The sequence below is a fragment of the Folsomia candida genome, unplaced genomic scaffold (assembly GCF_002217175.1).
Source record: "Folsomia candida strain VU population unplaced genomic scaffold, ASM221717v1 Fcan01_Sc010, whole genome shotgun sequence".
Taxonomy (NCBI): domain Eukaryota; kingdom Metazoa; phylum Arthropoda; class Collembola; order Entomobryomorpha; family Isotomidae; genus Folsomia; species Folsomia candida.
This window is the reverse complement of record NW_019091202.1, coordinates 3,824,252-3,842,044: the sequence shown is the minus strand read 5'-3', so window position 1 is coordinate 3,842,044 and position 17,793 is coordinate 3,824,252. Positions and strand designations below refer to the sequence as shown.

General features: G+C 36.3%; 2 protein-coding genes across 2 annotated transcripts; both read left to right on the top strand.

The window, feature by feature from the left end:
• The first annotated feature begins 5,821 nt into the window (after positions 1–5,821).
• On the top strand, positions 5,822–8,360 carry LOC110854456 (cAMP-dependent protein kinase catalytic subunit 1). Its single transcript, XM_035855493.1, has 2 exons — positions 5,822–6,098; positions 6,511–8,360. Exons 1-2 carry the CDS (start codon positions 6,013–6,015, stop codon positions 7,859–7,861), a joined length of 1,437 nt encoding a protein of 478 aa, XP_035711386.1. The 5' UTR covers positions 5,822–6,012; the 3' UTR covers positions 7,862–8,360.
• Positions 8,361–9,763: 1,403 nt separating this feature from the next.
• On the top strand, positions 9,764–13,419 carry LOC118436859 (ABC transporter G family member 20-like). Its single transcript, XM_035855494.1, has 10 exons — positions 9,764–9,895; positions 10,282–10,459; positions 10,546–10,653; positions 11,333–11,403; positions 11,475–11,540; positions 11,616–11,642; positions 11,973–12,145; positions 12,631–12,717; positions 12,805–12,881; positions 13,145–13,419. Exons 3-10 carry the CDS (start codon positions 10,603–10,605, stop codon positions 13,286–13,288), a joined length of 696 nt encoding a protein of 231 aa, XP_035711387.1. The 5' UTR covers positions 9,764–9,895; positions 10,282–10,459; positions 10,546–10,602; the 3' UTR covers positions 13,289–13,419.
• Positions 13,420–17,793: the final 4,374 nt, after the last annotated feature.

The window sequence follows — 17,793 nt, the reverse complement described above, 5'->3', positions numbered from 1 at the left end:
CCCCTCCTTTCCCTTCGTATAAATTAGTTTCCGATTCCCCCACCCAATTTCCACACTCCCCGAAACCAAACTTACCCCTAAGAAGATAACACTTATAATAAAAATAGTTTGCACACTGCCAAACATCGAGATTGGTTTAACCCTTCTCAAAAACTGTTTAGAATTCTCCCTCGTAAAATTTTTGTATCTTTGCGCATACGTAACAAAGTCTAGGCTGGTCTTAATTTTTGAATAAATCCCGGCCTCCAAAAGTCTACTCATTTTCTTCGCAGTATCCGATAAATCAAATGTAATGACCAACATTAACTTTGAATTAATTGCTTCCTCGCTTTTAAAAAATGTCAAATTTTTGTAACTTCCCTGCAAAAATTTATACTCGGCTTCAATCTCATTCGAATTAAGGATGAAAACGATTTTTCCGCATGAAATTAGACTCCTCTCAATCCCTGAAATTATCGGAATCTTCCCATTCTTCAAGTCGGGAAGATAACCCTTTTGCGGAAAAAACATACTCAACAAGTGCAACTGTTCCAGAATATATTTAGGTTTGTGCGAACAATTTTCCCTGACTTTCTGCGCAATATTTAGCAGCCGAGCTACAATGGAGCGCAGGACACCTCCAAATTGAAAATTCTCCGGGTGCGATAACCTCGGGTATAAGGCGGCCTCAAATTTTGATAACCATTCGAAGTGTGTGCCCACCTTAAAGTGTCGTTTGTAAAGGGCGCCCGAAAATCCGAGATAGGTCGTCTCATTATACCCCAATTCTGCCCCGCACCTGCAAATTGATTGGCACGTGGTCGTCTTTAAATCGGAAAAAGTACTAAGGCTTTTTGACTTAAGGGGCGAGCTGAGATCCGTTATGGCCACGCCCATGTACGCATTTGTTAGAACGATACACATCAAAAGCCAGGAGATCAGGACGATTCGAAACGGTTCAGATTTCCAGAGGGTACTCGGTGCGGAATAGGCTTCCTCTAAAAGTACTCCAATTACGTTAAAAAATGCCGAGAAGGACGTCCTTAGCGAGTCGTGGACCTTTAAAAACCCCGCAATTATCAGGATGCTTAACAAGATTGAAACCCAAACTTGCCATTGAAATGGTTTAACGTAAAACTCGAAGGAAAGCTCAGTTTCCGAGTAGCACGTCAAAAACCGGAAGGAAGCCGCTTCCACGGGAAGAATGTGGTTATTCAGGTCGTAATTTAGTTGAGGCGTGTCCAGCGGCATTTCCACTATGCGGGGATCATCATACCCCGGGAAGAAGGAAATGTTCAGAATTTCTAAGAGGTGTTGATGATGTGGTAAGGATGCATGGTACTTGAAGGGTACTTGGCTTGGTATAAATTGTTTCCTTAGGGTCTCAATGTCCTGGGGTAGCTTGGGACTGGTTGGTGTTAGGAGCCCTATAGCGGAACCTATTAAGGGGAGGGGTTGCCAAGCTAGATATGCTGAGGTTGAGGTGGTCCCTTGAATTATGAGGAGGACCCTGATCCTGAAAAAAGTGTAGTATTCCATATCCTCAAATATGCTTCGACTTAATAGTTCTTCTTGTGCCGAAGGGTTCAATTTGTTGAATTGGACTGATTGGAGGAGGACTGTGATACAAATTTTGCCATAGTTTCGACCAATGACGTTATCATAGCCCAAGTGGGTGATAGCCCTGTCCTTGAATAGGGTATGGGAGTCGCATCTCATTAAATAGATGAAGTTATAGATTTGGTAGAAATGGAAGTTGTTATTTATCTTGAGATAAGTCAGGTCTGTTATGGAGGCGATGATGGAGAAGCACGGAATTTGGCGGGTGCGTTCGACCGAGAAGCGAAAGTTGGATGAGCGGAATAGAGATGCGCGGGCCGCGTTCCAGATGGAAATTGGGGCTTGAAAGGTGGGGAAGACGGGCAAGTTTTGGTAGAAGCGGATCGGGTGGCAGTAAGGGAGGGAGGTCAGGGTTTCGAGGGAAGAGGTGAAATCGGCAGGGTGGGTGATGTAGAGGGGGAAAAGGGTAAATGAAAGGATGACGGGGGGAATAAGGGTACTTAATAGACGTGGGGTAAATTTGCATGTGCCAAATTGTAAATGCATTATTAAAAATCTCGTCTAGTTACATATGTATTTATTTATGTATGTACTTCATACTGGTAATGATTTTAAAATAAATCCCAGTTTCAATTCTTATTTAATTCCAGTTTTCGTAAGAGTATATGTAGAATAAATTACAGGTGTGTGTAACTTTCAGTTTATTTGGCAGAAACGGAAATCGAAGTATGCAAATGTGCCTAATTAATGTGACTGATTTAGAATTCAAATAGTCTAAAATGAACTTTCTTAATTCAGATTCTTTACCGGGATGGTTCCGAAATCTTTTGGAAGGTTTTAAAATAGTTAGGGAAACCTTTGTATGCAGACTTTCGGACATATGTATGTAGCTTATTAAGTTTGCTTATTAAGTTTGCGTGCATATGTAAACATGTTTTTTACACATGAATACATACATACGTATCTATATAAGCGATTGCTCCAGTCCTTCTACATGAATATGTAAATAAGTGCAAGAATTTTTCACAGATATCTTATTTTAATATTAAGTACTCATTAGTACATACATATGTTCTATAATTTATTATGCTCATTGTCAGACATCAGTACTTAAGTATGCATACATATATTTTGATACATATGTACATACGTACATACAAATGGGAACAAATATTTCTAATTTCTAATTTCAGATCTTACCTATTTTTATTGATTAGTGGAAATAATTGGATTTTTCCAATTTTCATAAGTTTAATGCATTTAAGAAGGATCGAAACACTTAAATATGTACATATGTACACATTGGTGGACCTCGTTTGGCATTTGTATTGTTTAAGCGCTAGTTATGTAACGATTAGGGTCAGCTTTATTTTAAACTCGTCTTTTTATATAAATTGTTCATGCTACGGTTGTCCAGATATTTAAAGTCATAAATATGTATAGCGATGAGATCTGAGATGAAATCAAGAGGAATACCTCATTTACAAGCCTCACATGCATATATATATATATATAATTAGATTATATAATGAGCCCGAATTTACACATAACATTGTGCACATGTCTGCATGAAATCATCGGCGGCATCGTGTGTGTACGTAAATAATGGGTAATCGGTCATAAACGATAACCTGAACCAGATCCGTATACGCATTGTCCATATTACTCAGGTATTACATAGTAATATGTACATATGTACGCACAGAATGTTGAAATCATTTTGGTCAAAGGTGGAGAGATTAGTGTCCAAGTTATTTACAAAGTTGCAATAAAAATTTTATTGTTTGACACACCGACATGGTGACGTGCATGGTGAGGTAAAATATGTACAATTACATACTTTTTGTTTACAATTCTGACTTGCCTTATTTAAATGATAGTTTAATCTGATCTGGACATAATTACTTTACGACTTTGCTTCACATTCATCGTGTATATAACAATATGGAATAGGAACTATATTTTGAGGCCATCTAAAAAGGATTTTTTTCCCATTTAAATGGATAAAATTCCTGAAGCTACTTTTGGCCTTTAACAAATATTTTCGGACCCATCTAAATTTCTATATGGCCACTTAATAAGATATTCAAATTTATAGTAGAAACACCTTTATAAAAGCATGATAACCAAACAAGAAAGTACATTTTTTAAATTTTTGAGCACGTCTGCCCCAGCGAGGCACATACATTCTGTTCAGATTCCTAATATGTAGGAATATGTATGCATTTTTGAGTTGGAATGTGTAGATTGCATTTTTGTCAGTCTGCATTTAAAGATGCAGATTGAGCGCAATTTGCATAGGCATTTTAGTAGAAACATGCAAATCAATGTATATGCGGAAGTGATGGCAGGTATGTTACACTGCATCGCTTTCACATCTTGCAAACTCATCTTATGTAGATTGAGTTGTCCAGTTTTGTCCAGTTTTGCAGTTTGCTAAACAGGTAAAATGGTAGTAAGCTATGTATGCATGTATTGTTCCAATGTTGAACAAACAACGGTATTTATGTAACTTACGTAACTTGCATAACTTGCAAATAGATTTATTTTTAGTGGAAAATGGAATGTATTAGTTAGCATACACGGGTGCTTTTCCGTCCGCTCTGCAGTATCAAGATAGCCACGGACCAGAGCCCGCGTAACGCCCATTTAATCATTTACACAACATAGAGCCTTATGCTAGAATTTGGTGCACAGTAATTCAAGTTTCGCTACACTCTAACATACACACACTCATAATTAACTAACGTGAATTTACAACTCACGCACCTCTTAGGAATTTACTTACGATTAAAAACACATTCAGTTCGTGCACTCAATGGAACCTAGTTCAAGCTACTCCAATATCAAGAAATCCAATCAAAAATTATGAATCACATGGCACTTATCTATTTTCCCGTTTGAATGCCACTTTGAAGGAAAATATAGGCGGTAAAGTTCAATTTTTTAGCTAATTTTATTTCGCCTTTTCCTCCTTTAGCGACGTGCAAGGTGGACGAGTGAACCTTACACGCCCCCCAAATATTTTTCTTCAAAGAAAGTGGTCGTCGCAAAGTTCGTACGCCTACTTCGCCGCTTATATTTTTTCTGCTTCCAAAGGATAAGTATCATGTAATTGCTAATTATTGGCTGGCAGGATTTTAATATATTGATCGGTAGACAATCCTGGTGTAGCCTGAAAAAGGTTTTATTGTCAGTTGCTCATACATGCATGCATTCATACCTGTTTATATTTTTCTAAGATGTTTAATAATTGTTATTGCCACAGTGGGCAAAACGTTGCTCTATGATAGTGACAATGGAACCTCTACACCGGGATTTTCCAACTAGTTATATTAAAAATCGAGCCAAAAATTAGGAATCACATAACGCCGTTTTGAAGCAAAATACTGTGGACCAAGTTCAAATTTTTAGTAAATTTTCTCTTCTTTACACTCCTAGAAATCCACAATTAAAATAATACCGGGTGGTATTCATATATGACTCTAGTAGAGTCACTCTACCAAGGTGGTGTTGATTTGATAAGTACATAATACCGTGTAGTAATAACTCGTTATTAACGTTTTACCATTTCGGTATTAAATTTTTACGGATTATAATAATTTTAATACCAACGGGTAGCAACTTTAATACCAAGAAATCAATATCTGCGTCACGCAGGCTGCGTGACATCACCAGATTTCTAACAGTGTATCGTCCACGGGTTTCGTCATCGTAGCGTCATGTGGTTCCTAATTTTTGGCTCGATTTTTTGTTGTAACTCGTTGCAAAGAATGTTCCAACAGGCACGGGCTTGGCCCTGGCCGGCCTAGAAAAGCTACAAAGGCTTTGTTAATCATGTAACGATGCAAAATTATCGAAGTAAATTTGGATACAAAAATTATACATTAATTATATGGCGAACCATTTAAATGGCCAACATGGGTTATTTAAATGGAAATCTAAGCATAGTTGATGGCAAAAGTATCCAATGGTAAATTTAATCCATTTAAATGGGAAATGAAGCCTTTTCTGGTGGCCCCTAAATCCGATGCCTATGGAATACGCAATTTTACCCAATGTATGTATTCAAGTATTTCACTTAAAAGATGAAAGGAATTAAGGCGTTCATTTGTATATTGTTAAGATCATAAAATAATTATGTTGTCCAATCTTATCGGAATGTTATACGACAGGGTTTACGTAATTTTAAGATCACGCCGAATACATATTTACATACATATGTATACTTTTGAATGCTTTCAGTGGATAAATTGTGTGGTCAGACTTACTTATGTTCCACTCATACATTCTTTAACAGTACAAATTTTACTAATGTACTAAGACAGAAATAATTATGCAAATCTGCACGGAAAGGCAGGTTAGTAATTATTTACATATGTATTTACATAGAATGTTTTAATACAAACAAATCTGTAATAGGTAAAATGTAATTTAAAAAAGTAGAAGTTGTATATTTAATTCGGGAATTTCATGCTTCCTGTTTGCTGGAATATTGCATCAATTTGTGGAGACAAGGCTTTAATAATGTCGCTCACAACCGCAACAACGAACGATTGGTGAGTGTTGACCAGGTTAAGCATTATGACTATTTGTACACTCTTAAAAATAATTTACCATTTCGAAAAGTAAATTTACTTTCTAAATTCTCAATTATTTAAACCTTGCTAAATAACTTGGTAAAGAGAAAAGTTTACTCTAGGTTTGGCTTAAGTTTCCAAAAGGAAGATATTAGATACATGGGGCAGCCATGGACGCAAGACTTATAACTTAAAATTATGACGTATGACGTATTTTATAAGTTATAAGTCATAGAAACGCCATAAGGCGACGTATACTTATAATTATAAGTCAAGTTATACGTCATAGGTTTAAGTTATAAGTTTTGCGTCCATGGCTGCCCCATATATCTAATATTTTAAAAACTATTTAAGTATGTACCATAAAACGAAATTCATTCCAAAATTCTAGGTGGCTTCAACTCAGATCATTTCTCTGCTTGAGACGAATTCCCCCAGAAGAAGATAACACAAAAGGAGAAGATTCTGATCCAGAAGTGGACCAATCTTACGAGACAAATAAACACGTCACAAAGGATAACTTAAAACATGCCAAAAAACCAAATTTGGGCGAAATTTTCGTCCACAGGACGAGAAAAGTTTCTAGAAAGGAAAACATATCCACGGCACTAAATTCATTGCAAGCCTCGCTCCACAACCTTCCCGTGAAAGATGAGAAAACCCCGAAGAAGGTTGACTTCACTTTGCCCCAAGATCCTGTTAATGGCGGGACGACAACCTCTTCCTTCTGGTTGACCAGTGCTAAGAAGGACTTCGAATTAAAATATTCCTCTTCACCTTCAAATTCATCCCGGGCAAAATTAAGCGATTTCAACCCCCTCCAAACCATCGGAACAGGATCCTTCAGTCACGTTCGACTCGTCCAATATCGCCCCACTGGAAAATTCCACGCTATGAAAATCCTCTCCAAGAAACTTCTCATCTCTACGAAACAAGTGGACAACACCCTCTGCGAGAAAAAGGTCCTTCAAAGTGCCTCATTTCCCTTCATCGTCACGCTAAAATATGCCTTCAAGGATAACTCGAACATCTACCTCGTCCTCGATTTCGTCCCGGGCGGCGAGCTGTTGACCCATGTAAAAAAGTCGCGCCAAGGTTTCTTTCCGGAACCCCAGGCGGCCTTTTATGCCTCTCAAGTCGTCCTCGTTTTTGAATATTTGCACCATCTCGGCTTCATTTATAGGGATTTGAAACCAGAAAACGTACTCCTGGATGGGCGCGGATATGTCAAGGTGACGGATTTCAGCTTCGTGAAGCGCGTTCCGGGCAGAACGTACACGTTGTGCGGGACGCCAGACTATTTAGCGCCGGAAATGGTGTTATCGAAGGGGTACAATGCCGCCGTGGATTGGTGGGCGGTGGGGGTCCTTATATTTGAAATGTGCGCGGGATATCCCCCCTTCTTTGGGAATAGTCAGATGGCCATTTATGAAAAGATTGTGGATGGGAGGGTGCGGTTTCCGCGGCATTTTTCAAACAAAGTGAAGAGTATTGTGGGAGGGTTGTGTGAAGCGGATGTTACGAAAAGGTTGGGAAATATGAAGTCGGGCGTGGCCCAGATTAAGGAGCATGGCTGGTTTGAAGGGATGGACTGGGTGGGAATATTTGAGAAGAGGGTGAGACCCCCGTTAATTCCGGAGTATCGGGGGAGAAGTGATACATCGAATTTTGAGGGGTATGACGAGATTGAGTTGAAGATTGAGAAGGTTAATCAGTATGAGAAAGAGTTTGCGAATTTTTGAAAATTGGTTTTGACAAGATATTCATAAAATATTTGAAAATATAGATTGTGAATGGGTTGCCAAAGCAAGAAATAAATATACAGTTGTCTAAACTAACAATTCACATGTTAGACATGTTTCTCTCGGATCTTCTTGATACCAGCACTAAATATGAGTTTTTGCCAACTTAAAAACTTCGCCATTTCGCGAATTCTGCAGAAGTGCTCAAGTGTCACACCAACTGTTCTTTGTGTTTAGTTCCTTGATATTTTAGTGATATGAAGAAGATCTGTCAGAAAAATGCCTGACATGTGCATCGTGAGCCAGCTGTAACCTTTTTGGCTTATCATAGATATTAGAATGAGTAGTTCAAATTTCTGAAATTGGTGATTTATTTTCAATTATATATGTATGTAGGTCGAATTCAGTATGTGCATATGTATACATTTTGATCCTTTGAACTACTCTGAATAAATTTCAATTGAAGTACACCAAAATCATTACAAATTACAAAAAGAGCCATTTTCTCATCTGTACTTTACATATGGGACGCCCTTTAATAGGTGAACAATTTATACTCATACTAACTTTCATTAGTCTTTGCCCGGTGACCACAAGTCCAGTAAAATTAGTGTTTCCCGACTCCCGCTGTATTTATTCCGAAAGCGGGCATCATAGCAATCTAGACACAATATGTTACTGATAAATGAATTCGCATGAAAATACTGATAGTTTGATAATTAGTTAAAATCTGCATACCGTATATCATTAGCTTTGCATGTAAAAAAATCTCGAACGTAAGAAATCAATTGTTAATTTTGGTAAAACTTTAAACAAATATTTAGCCCTCTACTCGTTTGATTTTCATTATTAGCTCACCCTGCATAGCACGGGAGTTATTGAATTCCTCTTGTCTGTCCGTCCGTCCGTCCGTCAGTCCGTCCGTTGACGAGTTTTTTGCATCAATTTATGCTGATTAAAAATCCCCTTGTCCATTATAGACTTGTTTGGTCCCACCATTGGTATAGAACAATCCGAGCGCAAATGGTGCAAGTTAATTCAGCAAATAGATCGAGATAGGACTATAATTTTCGAATAAGTAGCACCGTTAGTACCGAGCAATTGGTTATTAAAAATGATGCGTAACAATTGGGATATCTATTTCCCCCCAAAAATCAATGATGCGTAACAAGTGGGCCATCTATTTCCCCCAAAAAATCATGTCAGAATTCTGTTCTACTTGTTCGATTATACTGCACCATTAATGCAGAATTATTTGAAAATTCTATTCTAATCTATTTGCTCCATTATTCTGCACCATTGACGCTAAAATATATAAATTTTATACTTGCGGTTATTCAGCACATTTGTTCTAAAGTTAAATTAAAGTAATTCCGACATTTTATATATTTTCCCGTTTGTATTGCACCATAGGTGCAAGAATGTATAAGAGTCATGATCTATTTTGTCGGCTTATTTTGCACCTTCAGTGCTAACTTCTGTCTAAATAATTATGACAGGGTGAGCTACTTCTAACGTTACTACGGTTTATTGTTACATAATTTTTATTGATTAAATTTTCGCGATATTTCATATTTTATGTAGCTAATGGGGGGTTTCTAAAATCACTGAAACACATCTCTCACGGTGGACCCTCCCCATTTGAGGACGCGTCATACGGCGACACCACCTCATTTCAGAGGATTAAGGCCCTCGTAACGAAAAATTATATGGTCATGACGAGAAATTTGATGCTCCTCGTGTTCATGATGTTCACTCCGGCGTTACAAGTCTTCGTTATGTGTCTTGCGATAGGAAACGATCCTAAGTAAGGAGAAAACCGCCGCCATAATTTAAAACCTAACCGTGCACAAAAATATTTACTAAATTGCTCCCCCCCACAGGCCAATGTGGATGGGTGTGGTGAACCATGAAATGAATTATACTCCATGCTCTACCACGTGGTTGAGGGACCGTGGTTCCATTGGAGGCTGTGACGTAAAGAAGCTAAGTTGCAAATTCTTAATGGAAGTACCAAAAGATACAATTTATTTGGTGAGTGCAAAATCAATATTTGTGTATGTATAATGCCCAAACTTGGCTTCCGGCCCGGAAATTTTTTCATGCCCGGCCCCATTTAAAATTGGCATTTATAAGTCTAAAATTATATGCTCAGTCAAAACAATTTAGATGATAGCAACGACGTTTAAAGTCTGAATTTACGAAAGAGTCTATTTTATTAAAGGTTTTATTAAAATTTGTATTAAAGTAAATGCACTCTGTACTCTATAGCAAGGAAACTGTTTTAAATCCAGAGTAACGTTAACTTGGTAAAGAGTAAAGGTCCCTCTGGATTCATTACATGTTTATTTACTACCCGAAACGGTAAAATTATTTTTAAGAGTGAAGATCACTAAACAAATCTATCCGTTAAAATTTAGAGGGACTATGAAACCAACGAATTAGCCAGTGATGCCGTTAGATCAGGAGAAATTTGGGGATTTTTATCGTTTCCTGAAAACTTCTCGGAAAACGTGTACGAACGGGCGGTGGGGGCCAACACGATAGAAAATGAGACTCTATAAGGATCCTATGTCAATGTCGTGATGGACTATTCAAGTAACTTTAGATTTCTAAGTATTTAACTAACTGAAATGAAATACTCAATATTTATTAAATATTTTATTTCGTTCCCAAATAAACAGATTTCATTCTACATCAAGAAAGAACTTTACGACGCGTTTGAAAGATTTCTTAAAGGGATGTTAATTAATTGCGGGTTTTATAAAGAGTTGGCAGAATCTCCGATTCGGGTAGGTTACACATTTTAGCTAATTTTCATATTAATTAGCCACTTACATACAAAATAAGTCTTCCACATGTAAAACTCCGATTAATATTGGACCATTTTTTATTTTGTTCAACACAAAGAATAAGCATACCCATTTCTTTCACCTTTCACAATTCGCTAATTTAACAGTGAGCCGCGAATTTTAAACGGTTTTCTAACCAGAACCTCGGGGTTTTAAAGTCCTGGCTGTTTTCGAATTTTAACGCTAATACAAACATACGATAATATCTTTCTTTACAATGATTTGTTTTGATTTATTGAAAATTTATCTGAATATTTTTTTAAATTTAAAATTCCCTAAAGTTTGCTATCTTTATAGATATCATAAACTTGGTCAAAATTCTGAAAATGAAATTTTCTATCAGCCGAATTTTTATCAATTCGGTGAAGGTCCTCTAATTTTTTAAATCGGGGTTAAATTCGAAAATATCAAAAATCTGAAGATTAGGCTGAAAAAAATCGTACATATGTGATTCAGGTCTCACGCCGAAATTAGTACAATAAAAAACTAAGAATACTCATGCTCATTTTTCATATTAAATATGAACAAGGTGACATTCGTCCCATACAAATCTGGGTTTTAGATTTGAAAGATCGTCATTGTTCAATATTTATTTACAAGAAAATGTGTCCTACTTCAGTATTTGGATGGCGTGTATGGAACTGATGACACCGGTTTTAAAGAATTCATCGCCCCCGGCATACTTTTATGGTTAATTACATATACATACAAATTGTTGATAAGATATTCTTCTGAATTTTAATTATAACAAAATATTTCAGTGTGATCTTCTTCTTTCCGCTGTGCTCGAGTGAAACTGCTTACATTTGGGATAAGAAGCAGGGAACGTAAGATTCAAGCAATTTGGAGCAAAATTGTGTCAAATTTCGTGCTCATAAGGTTTCTTATTTAAATTTATGTAGTTTGGAGAGAAGTATGGTTGCAGGAGTGTAAGAGCATTAACTTTAAATTAGGTTAACCCCTTCATTTAAAAAAATACCGAGTTTGCAAGCTCAGATCTGAGTATCATTTTGAGAAATTTTGCGAACTGTAATGCACATGTTAGCAAAATGAACTGCTTTTTGCATAGTTCTTTAACAATGATGTGTAAACTCATGAGGGGACGTTCAAAAAATATGTCACACAAAATGGAGATTTTCAGACCCTTCAACCCTCGTTTAACGTTCGGCTGTAATGCTAAACTCTGATCTTCCGCCGTGACGAAATTACTGTCCATCCCTTAATGAATACCCTCAATATTTCCATTTTTAATTTTACAGGCAAAGCTGGGAAATCATGACTTCGTTTCTTGCCACGGAAGGAATCGTGGTCGTGATTCAGTGTTTCGTCTCATTCTTCATGATCATTTACATTTTCGAGATCGAGATTTTGGAGTCCTTCGCGTTATCCGTGATGATCACAATAATGATGGGGCTCGCCGGAGTTAGCATGGGTTGGTGCACACACTCTAAATAAATTTGAGCAAAATTTACTCCAGGCTCCAGGATTTAAATTTACATAATTTGAGATTGCACAGCTTCACTCTTTGATAAGCAAGGCCGTGTAGTAATATATCGGTAGTAAAGTTTTACAAGATCGGTAGTAAAGTTTTGCAATATCGGTAGCAAATTTTTACGTACCTGGTTTTTACGTACCTTTAATACCAAGCAGTAACAACTTTAATAATGCAAAATCAATACCAGCGCGACGGTAGCAGATTTCTAACAGTGCGAATTTCTAAACTTTAGCATATGTATTTCGGGGTAAAAGTTATTAAAAGTTGGGCTAAGATTTTAGAAGGTTGAGTACGTTTCACGTAACGAGTTGTGCTTCTCAAATTCTATTCCACTTTATTTAGTGTGTATTAAAATAATTATCCAGAAAAGTTTAAAACGTTAGTACCTTGATGTACGTATTTACATAAATTATTACTTGCAGGATTTTTGCTCGCTTCATTCTGCGATGAGGAGATTGAGGCCGTTATGCTCTCGATAGCAACATTTTTTCCAAACATGATTCTCTCCGGTTGGAATTATTTCAAATTTCAATTACACAATCTCTCTAGTTTTAAATTAAGATTAATTTTAAAATAAGACACAATTAAATTTCCAGGAATACTCTGGCCGATTGAAGGAATGCCACTTGCCATGCAATATATTACATACTTCCTCCCGAGCAGATTGGCTTCTGTACGTTGATATACTACATAATTATTTAATAGAAAATAATATGAAAACAACATTGGGGGTATTCACTACAAGTTCGAAATAGTAGTAGCGCTAAAAACAAAGTTGTGCAAGTTCGCAAAAAAATTGGCTTGACAACTCTATGGCCCGAATTTATTCCGCAATTTGTGTTTTCTAAATTTTCCATGTTGCGGTATTAAGGATCCGAAATCGTAATGAATACCCCAATTATTTTGGAATTATATTCAGCAAATGTTACTTTGTAGGAATCCATCCGTTCAATCGTAACGAGAGGATGGGAATTTAGTCATATCGGGGTGTGGCCAGGATTCTTAGCAACGGCAGGATGGATCACATTCTACTGGGTACTGACCTTGTTAATTCATAAGTTTAGATTTTCCCAGAGATAAATAATTACTACGAGGCAGTTAGTGATATCCATTCCAATTACTCGTAATATGAAATTGGTACATACATACAAACATACATATCAAAGTCACAATTTTTATTAAATTTGTTAATAAATTTTAAATCTTGACAATATTCGTACAAAATGTATGTAATCTTCACGGTGAATTTTCTGATTAATTTTCCTAACCATTTTTTTGTACATTATTTCGAATTAAGGTATACATATGCAAATCATGACCATCGCATCAAGTTATTTTATGTCTGAATATTTAAACTTATCGTCAATTGATATTCTTCAATTCGGAATATTCCATCAATACGGTCCAGCTTCTAAAGTGGCAACCAAGGCGCAATCAGCCCCCTCCAGAACTTGCAAGCATTGATTCAACGCACAGGTGGTCCACATTCTGCGTCAACCATGCAGCCGCCGGCGACCGATGGACGATCCGGGTAATATCCAGCATCCGGTTCGTCAGATTGTCCGAAAAGCCACCAGAACCATCTGGCCCGCTAGAAGTATGAAATTTATTATTTTATTAATTTATTAAGATAATAAATATTACATGTTCATAATTGTTTCCGTATCCTTAGTGTGTAAAATAAAAATACGGGGTCAAGTTTCATAAAAATCGTGACTTTAGTAACGCGATTTTTTTATGACAAAGCCTTACAACGTTTACACAAAGTCTTGTAACTGTTGTAACTTAAATATTTTAGGATACGAAGAATAATTAGAATGCAAAGGGATATTGAATACGATCAATATTTTTATTTCTACAAATTTTTGAAAACTTACCTCAAGATTCACGTCGTCTTTATAAGACGGCATGGATGCTACCTGCGATGAGATGATTGATTGAACAATGAAGAATAATACGATCTTGGAAACCATTTTTTTCTAGAAAAAAATCAGAACGGTTTTAGAAAGTTTAAATAAAGTCTTCCTTTTTAAAAAAAATACGAATTTAAGCAGATTTGATTGTAATTTATGCTTGACAGTCGTTTAATGGTGCCATTTATAAGAAAAAACTTTACCCCTAAATGCGTCAATCTCATTAAGAAATTATGAGACAAACAGGAAGTATTTAAGTGCTTTACTAAATTATTTGTGGAATTTCCAAAGAGTATTTAATGAACCGGATATTTCATAATTACTGCGGAAGTCGATGGATTCGAACTAAACATACAGAGTAAAGTATTTAGCTATGAATCAAGATATAAAATCATGTTCTGCATTTATTTACATCTAAATGGAAATTTATCAGTGCTCGTATATTTAAATGCATACGAGATATCTCACAAGTGGAAAAACAATTAAAAAATTGAAAGTCTAGAATTGTGACGATGTTTTACCGTTGCACCTCATGAGTAATTATTATCCCAGACGCATCACCTGAAAACATGTAGATCCTTCCCTTTCCTTCGACCGACTTAGGTAAGTACACATTTGCATACATATTTACACTCTTCGAAATAAAGTTGCCTTGGTGAAGAGCTAATGCATTATGAATTCTAAGTTAAGGAAACTATTCTAAATCCAAAGTCAACTTTACACATACTCTTTGTATAATTAATCTTCCTCTTAATTTAACATATGTAAGGGGTGAGTCATAAGTAGTGATCCACTTATTCCTGCTGTCCGCGCGTCAAGGAGAGTGAGATGGTTCATTAACTTGTAGCGTCCTGATATTAAGCAACCGACATGCCACCCAAAACATGTTATCAGAGGTTGATCGAATCTTAGGGAGGAAAGTAACAGAAATAAAAACAAAAAGTTAAAATACGAGTGGTGCAAAATTAAAAAACGCATAAACTTTTGTAGGTAAATCATTTCCCACGAAAGCAGAGGTACATAAAATTAAAAATTATTTGATTTACTTAGGATTAGGTTACTTCTTCTAAATGGCAGAAACGAGGCAAACTTTATGAAAACTTATATACCTATTTAATTTACCACGTAAGAAACAAACTACCACAAATCCAGCGGGAATTTACCACCAAATAAATACCAGTACGGAGTATATACACTCTAAGGAATCCGGTGATAAGCGTGACTCGATCGGTTCTGCTGACCGGGGTTGTTGCCGTGGTGATATGCTTCCGTGTGGTGTTTGAGTACCACCGAGCTGGTAATGGGTTATTTCCATGAGGTGTCGCATCATCACCATTCCGGAAGCTACACATAAAGTTACCGGTCGGTGATAAAATTTCGTAGAGTGTAAATATGTAATTTACTCTACCAGGTTTTCAACAGTGCAATTGAAAACGAATTGACAAATGAATACAATGACTGACTTGAATGAATTTCGTTTGACTGAATGAGAAATTATGGCAAACATGTACGGAATAATTCTTGTCTCCGGTTATGCACCTATGTAAATATGTAAATATATACATCGGATATTTTGCGTACTTCGTACTCCGTACTCCGTACTCCGTATTACAGAGTACGGAGTACGCAAAAATCGGATGTATGCATACGTAAAATTCACATTAAAGCTGCAGAAGAAGATATTTTTGAAATTTTACAAGTTCCGAACTGCAAACAAAAGTATATAACAACTGTAAATACTTTGTCCACGCTCAGCAAGTTTTTTCTTGAACCATGTTTTGTTTGCTTTAGGTTTACCTAACCTAACCTTTATCATGTTAATTTTTCTTATATTTATTTAACATTAAAATTTGATTTGATTTGCGAACTCTTAAACTACATAAACTAAACGCATGGAAAACTTTACTGTTTACCAAGTTAACGTTACTCTGGATTTAGTAGATATACATATTTAGTTTACTTTATATAGAATTGAAAGTGCATTTGCTTTTCAAAAGGGTAACATCAGTTTTAAGAGTGTAACCTTGAGTTTGCGCTAGATAAGTACCATCGTCTCTATTTAGATACATGTGCCTGCAAAATTTTACATATTGTGTATATACACATTAGCAGTGAAGTGGTTTGGGACGAGGGTTTCAAAAATCGACATGGTTTTGACCATGACCACGTTGCTTAATCGCTTAGTTACATTTTGTCTGCAACCCTTTATTGTATATAAATTTTACTATATGAACAAAAATATTTCTGCAATACAGGTAAGTATGTACATACTTACATATGCACCAATAAAATGTAGCATATAATTTCCGCGAATATTTGAAAATGCATAGTATCCCATATATTTCTTTCACTAATGTTTTTCTAACATCTTCTTAATTCCCACCGTTGGGCGATGTCCGATGGCTGCAAAGGGGCTAGTTCCAGCTTTATTCCTCCGTTACCAGAAGCAATACTACAAGTTTAAATTGGAAGTTTAAAATTTTATGAAACAAAACAAAAACAAATACGAAACGTTCATATCTAGGGCGTCCAAAATCGGAAAATTTTGAACAACCGGTTTTTCGATTATTCCGATTTTGGAAATGTTCGTAAAACCGGTTTTCGATTAATCCGGTTTTGGAAAATATTGCGAAACCGGTTTCCGATTCTGTACAAAACCGGTTGTAAACTGGTTGTAAAAATCGGTTTAAGTGCAAATTTTAAAAATTTGCAAATATAGTAGCCAAAAATTGAATGAAAAATTAAAATTAAATCCAAACTTGGCAATAGCGATCACAAAACACTTAATTCTTATGTCAACAATAAGAAACATTAAGTTTTAGCTAAAAAGAAACTTGTTTTATTAAAAATCGAAAACCGGTTTTCGATAGTCTAAAAACCGGGTTTTTAGAAAACCGATTTTTTGGAAAATTCGAAAACCGGTTTTCGGGTAAATCGAAAACCGGTTTTTAACCGGTTTTACAAAATCGGAAAAACTGATTTTGGATGCACTATTCATATCTTGCGCTATTAAAAACTGAGTGGGTGTTTTCTGGTAGCATATCTTACTCGTACTTAACACGGGCAGGAAGAGGTGCATTGGTGGTCAATAAATCGGGGTTTTTAGGGACGTAATATTTGGACGTTCCAAAAGCAACTGTACCCAGTGTTACGAAGGCTGCTTCGTCCAGTGGAATTGAAATGCCAGCTGTGTATATTCCAATGATTAGTACCGCTTACTGGAGCCACGAACCAGTAGCTATTGGGCCACACGCCGCCATAAATAAACGGCTCTCGTCCGGCCGTATTCATTGTATGCTGCCACGCATTTGATCCACCCAATGCGGAGCGAATTATATAGGCTGAAATCGAGCCTGTGGTTGGGAAGCAAAATTTAGTAAAAAGATGTGTTAATCAAAACAATACATACTACTGCCATAAATTCTGTCTCACGCATTCCGCGCGCCAAAAACATCAGTAGCAGTTATGTTAGCAAGTTGTACTATTTTTTATTGAATTCCCCATGCAATTGTCTGTCAGAAACCATGTTCCGAATTTTTTTGTGATACAAGGTGCTAAAATGACAGGTCGGACAAATCGACGTGTTGCAATTTTTCAGAAACATTTTGGTAAACATAAAAATCCGGCATTTTTCAATAGCTCATTAAAAATCGAAACTAAACGCAAGATGGT

Coding starts and splice junctions, on each gene's coding strand:
- LOC118436859 (XM_035855494.1), top strand. CDS start 10,603: ATGTTAATTAATTGCGGGTTTTATAAAGAGTTGGCAGAATCTCCGATT. Junction 10,654..11,332: donor TGGCAGAATCTCCGATTCGG/GTAGGTTACACA, acceptor GTCCTACTTCAG/TATTTGGATGGCGTGTATGG. Junction 12,146..12,630: donor GCTCGCCGGAGTTAGCATGG/GTTGGTGCACAC, acceptor TATTACTTGCAG/GATTTTTGCTCGCTTCATTC.
- LOC110854456 (XM_035855493.1), top strand. CDS start 6,013: ATGCTTCCTGTTTGCTGGAATATTGCATCAATTTGTGGAGACAAGGCT. Junction 6,099..6,510: donor ACCGCAACAACGAACGATTG/GTGAGTGTTGAC, acceptor CCAAAATTCTAG/GTGGCTTCAACTCAGATCAT.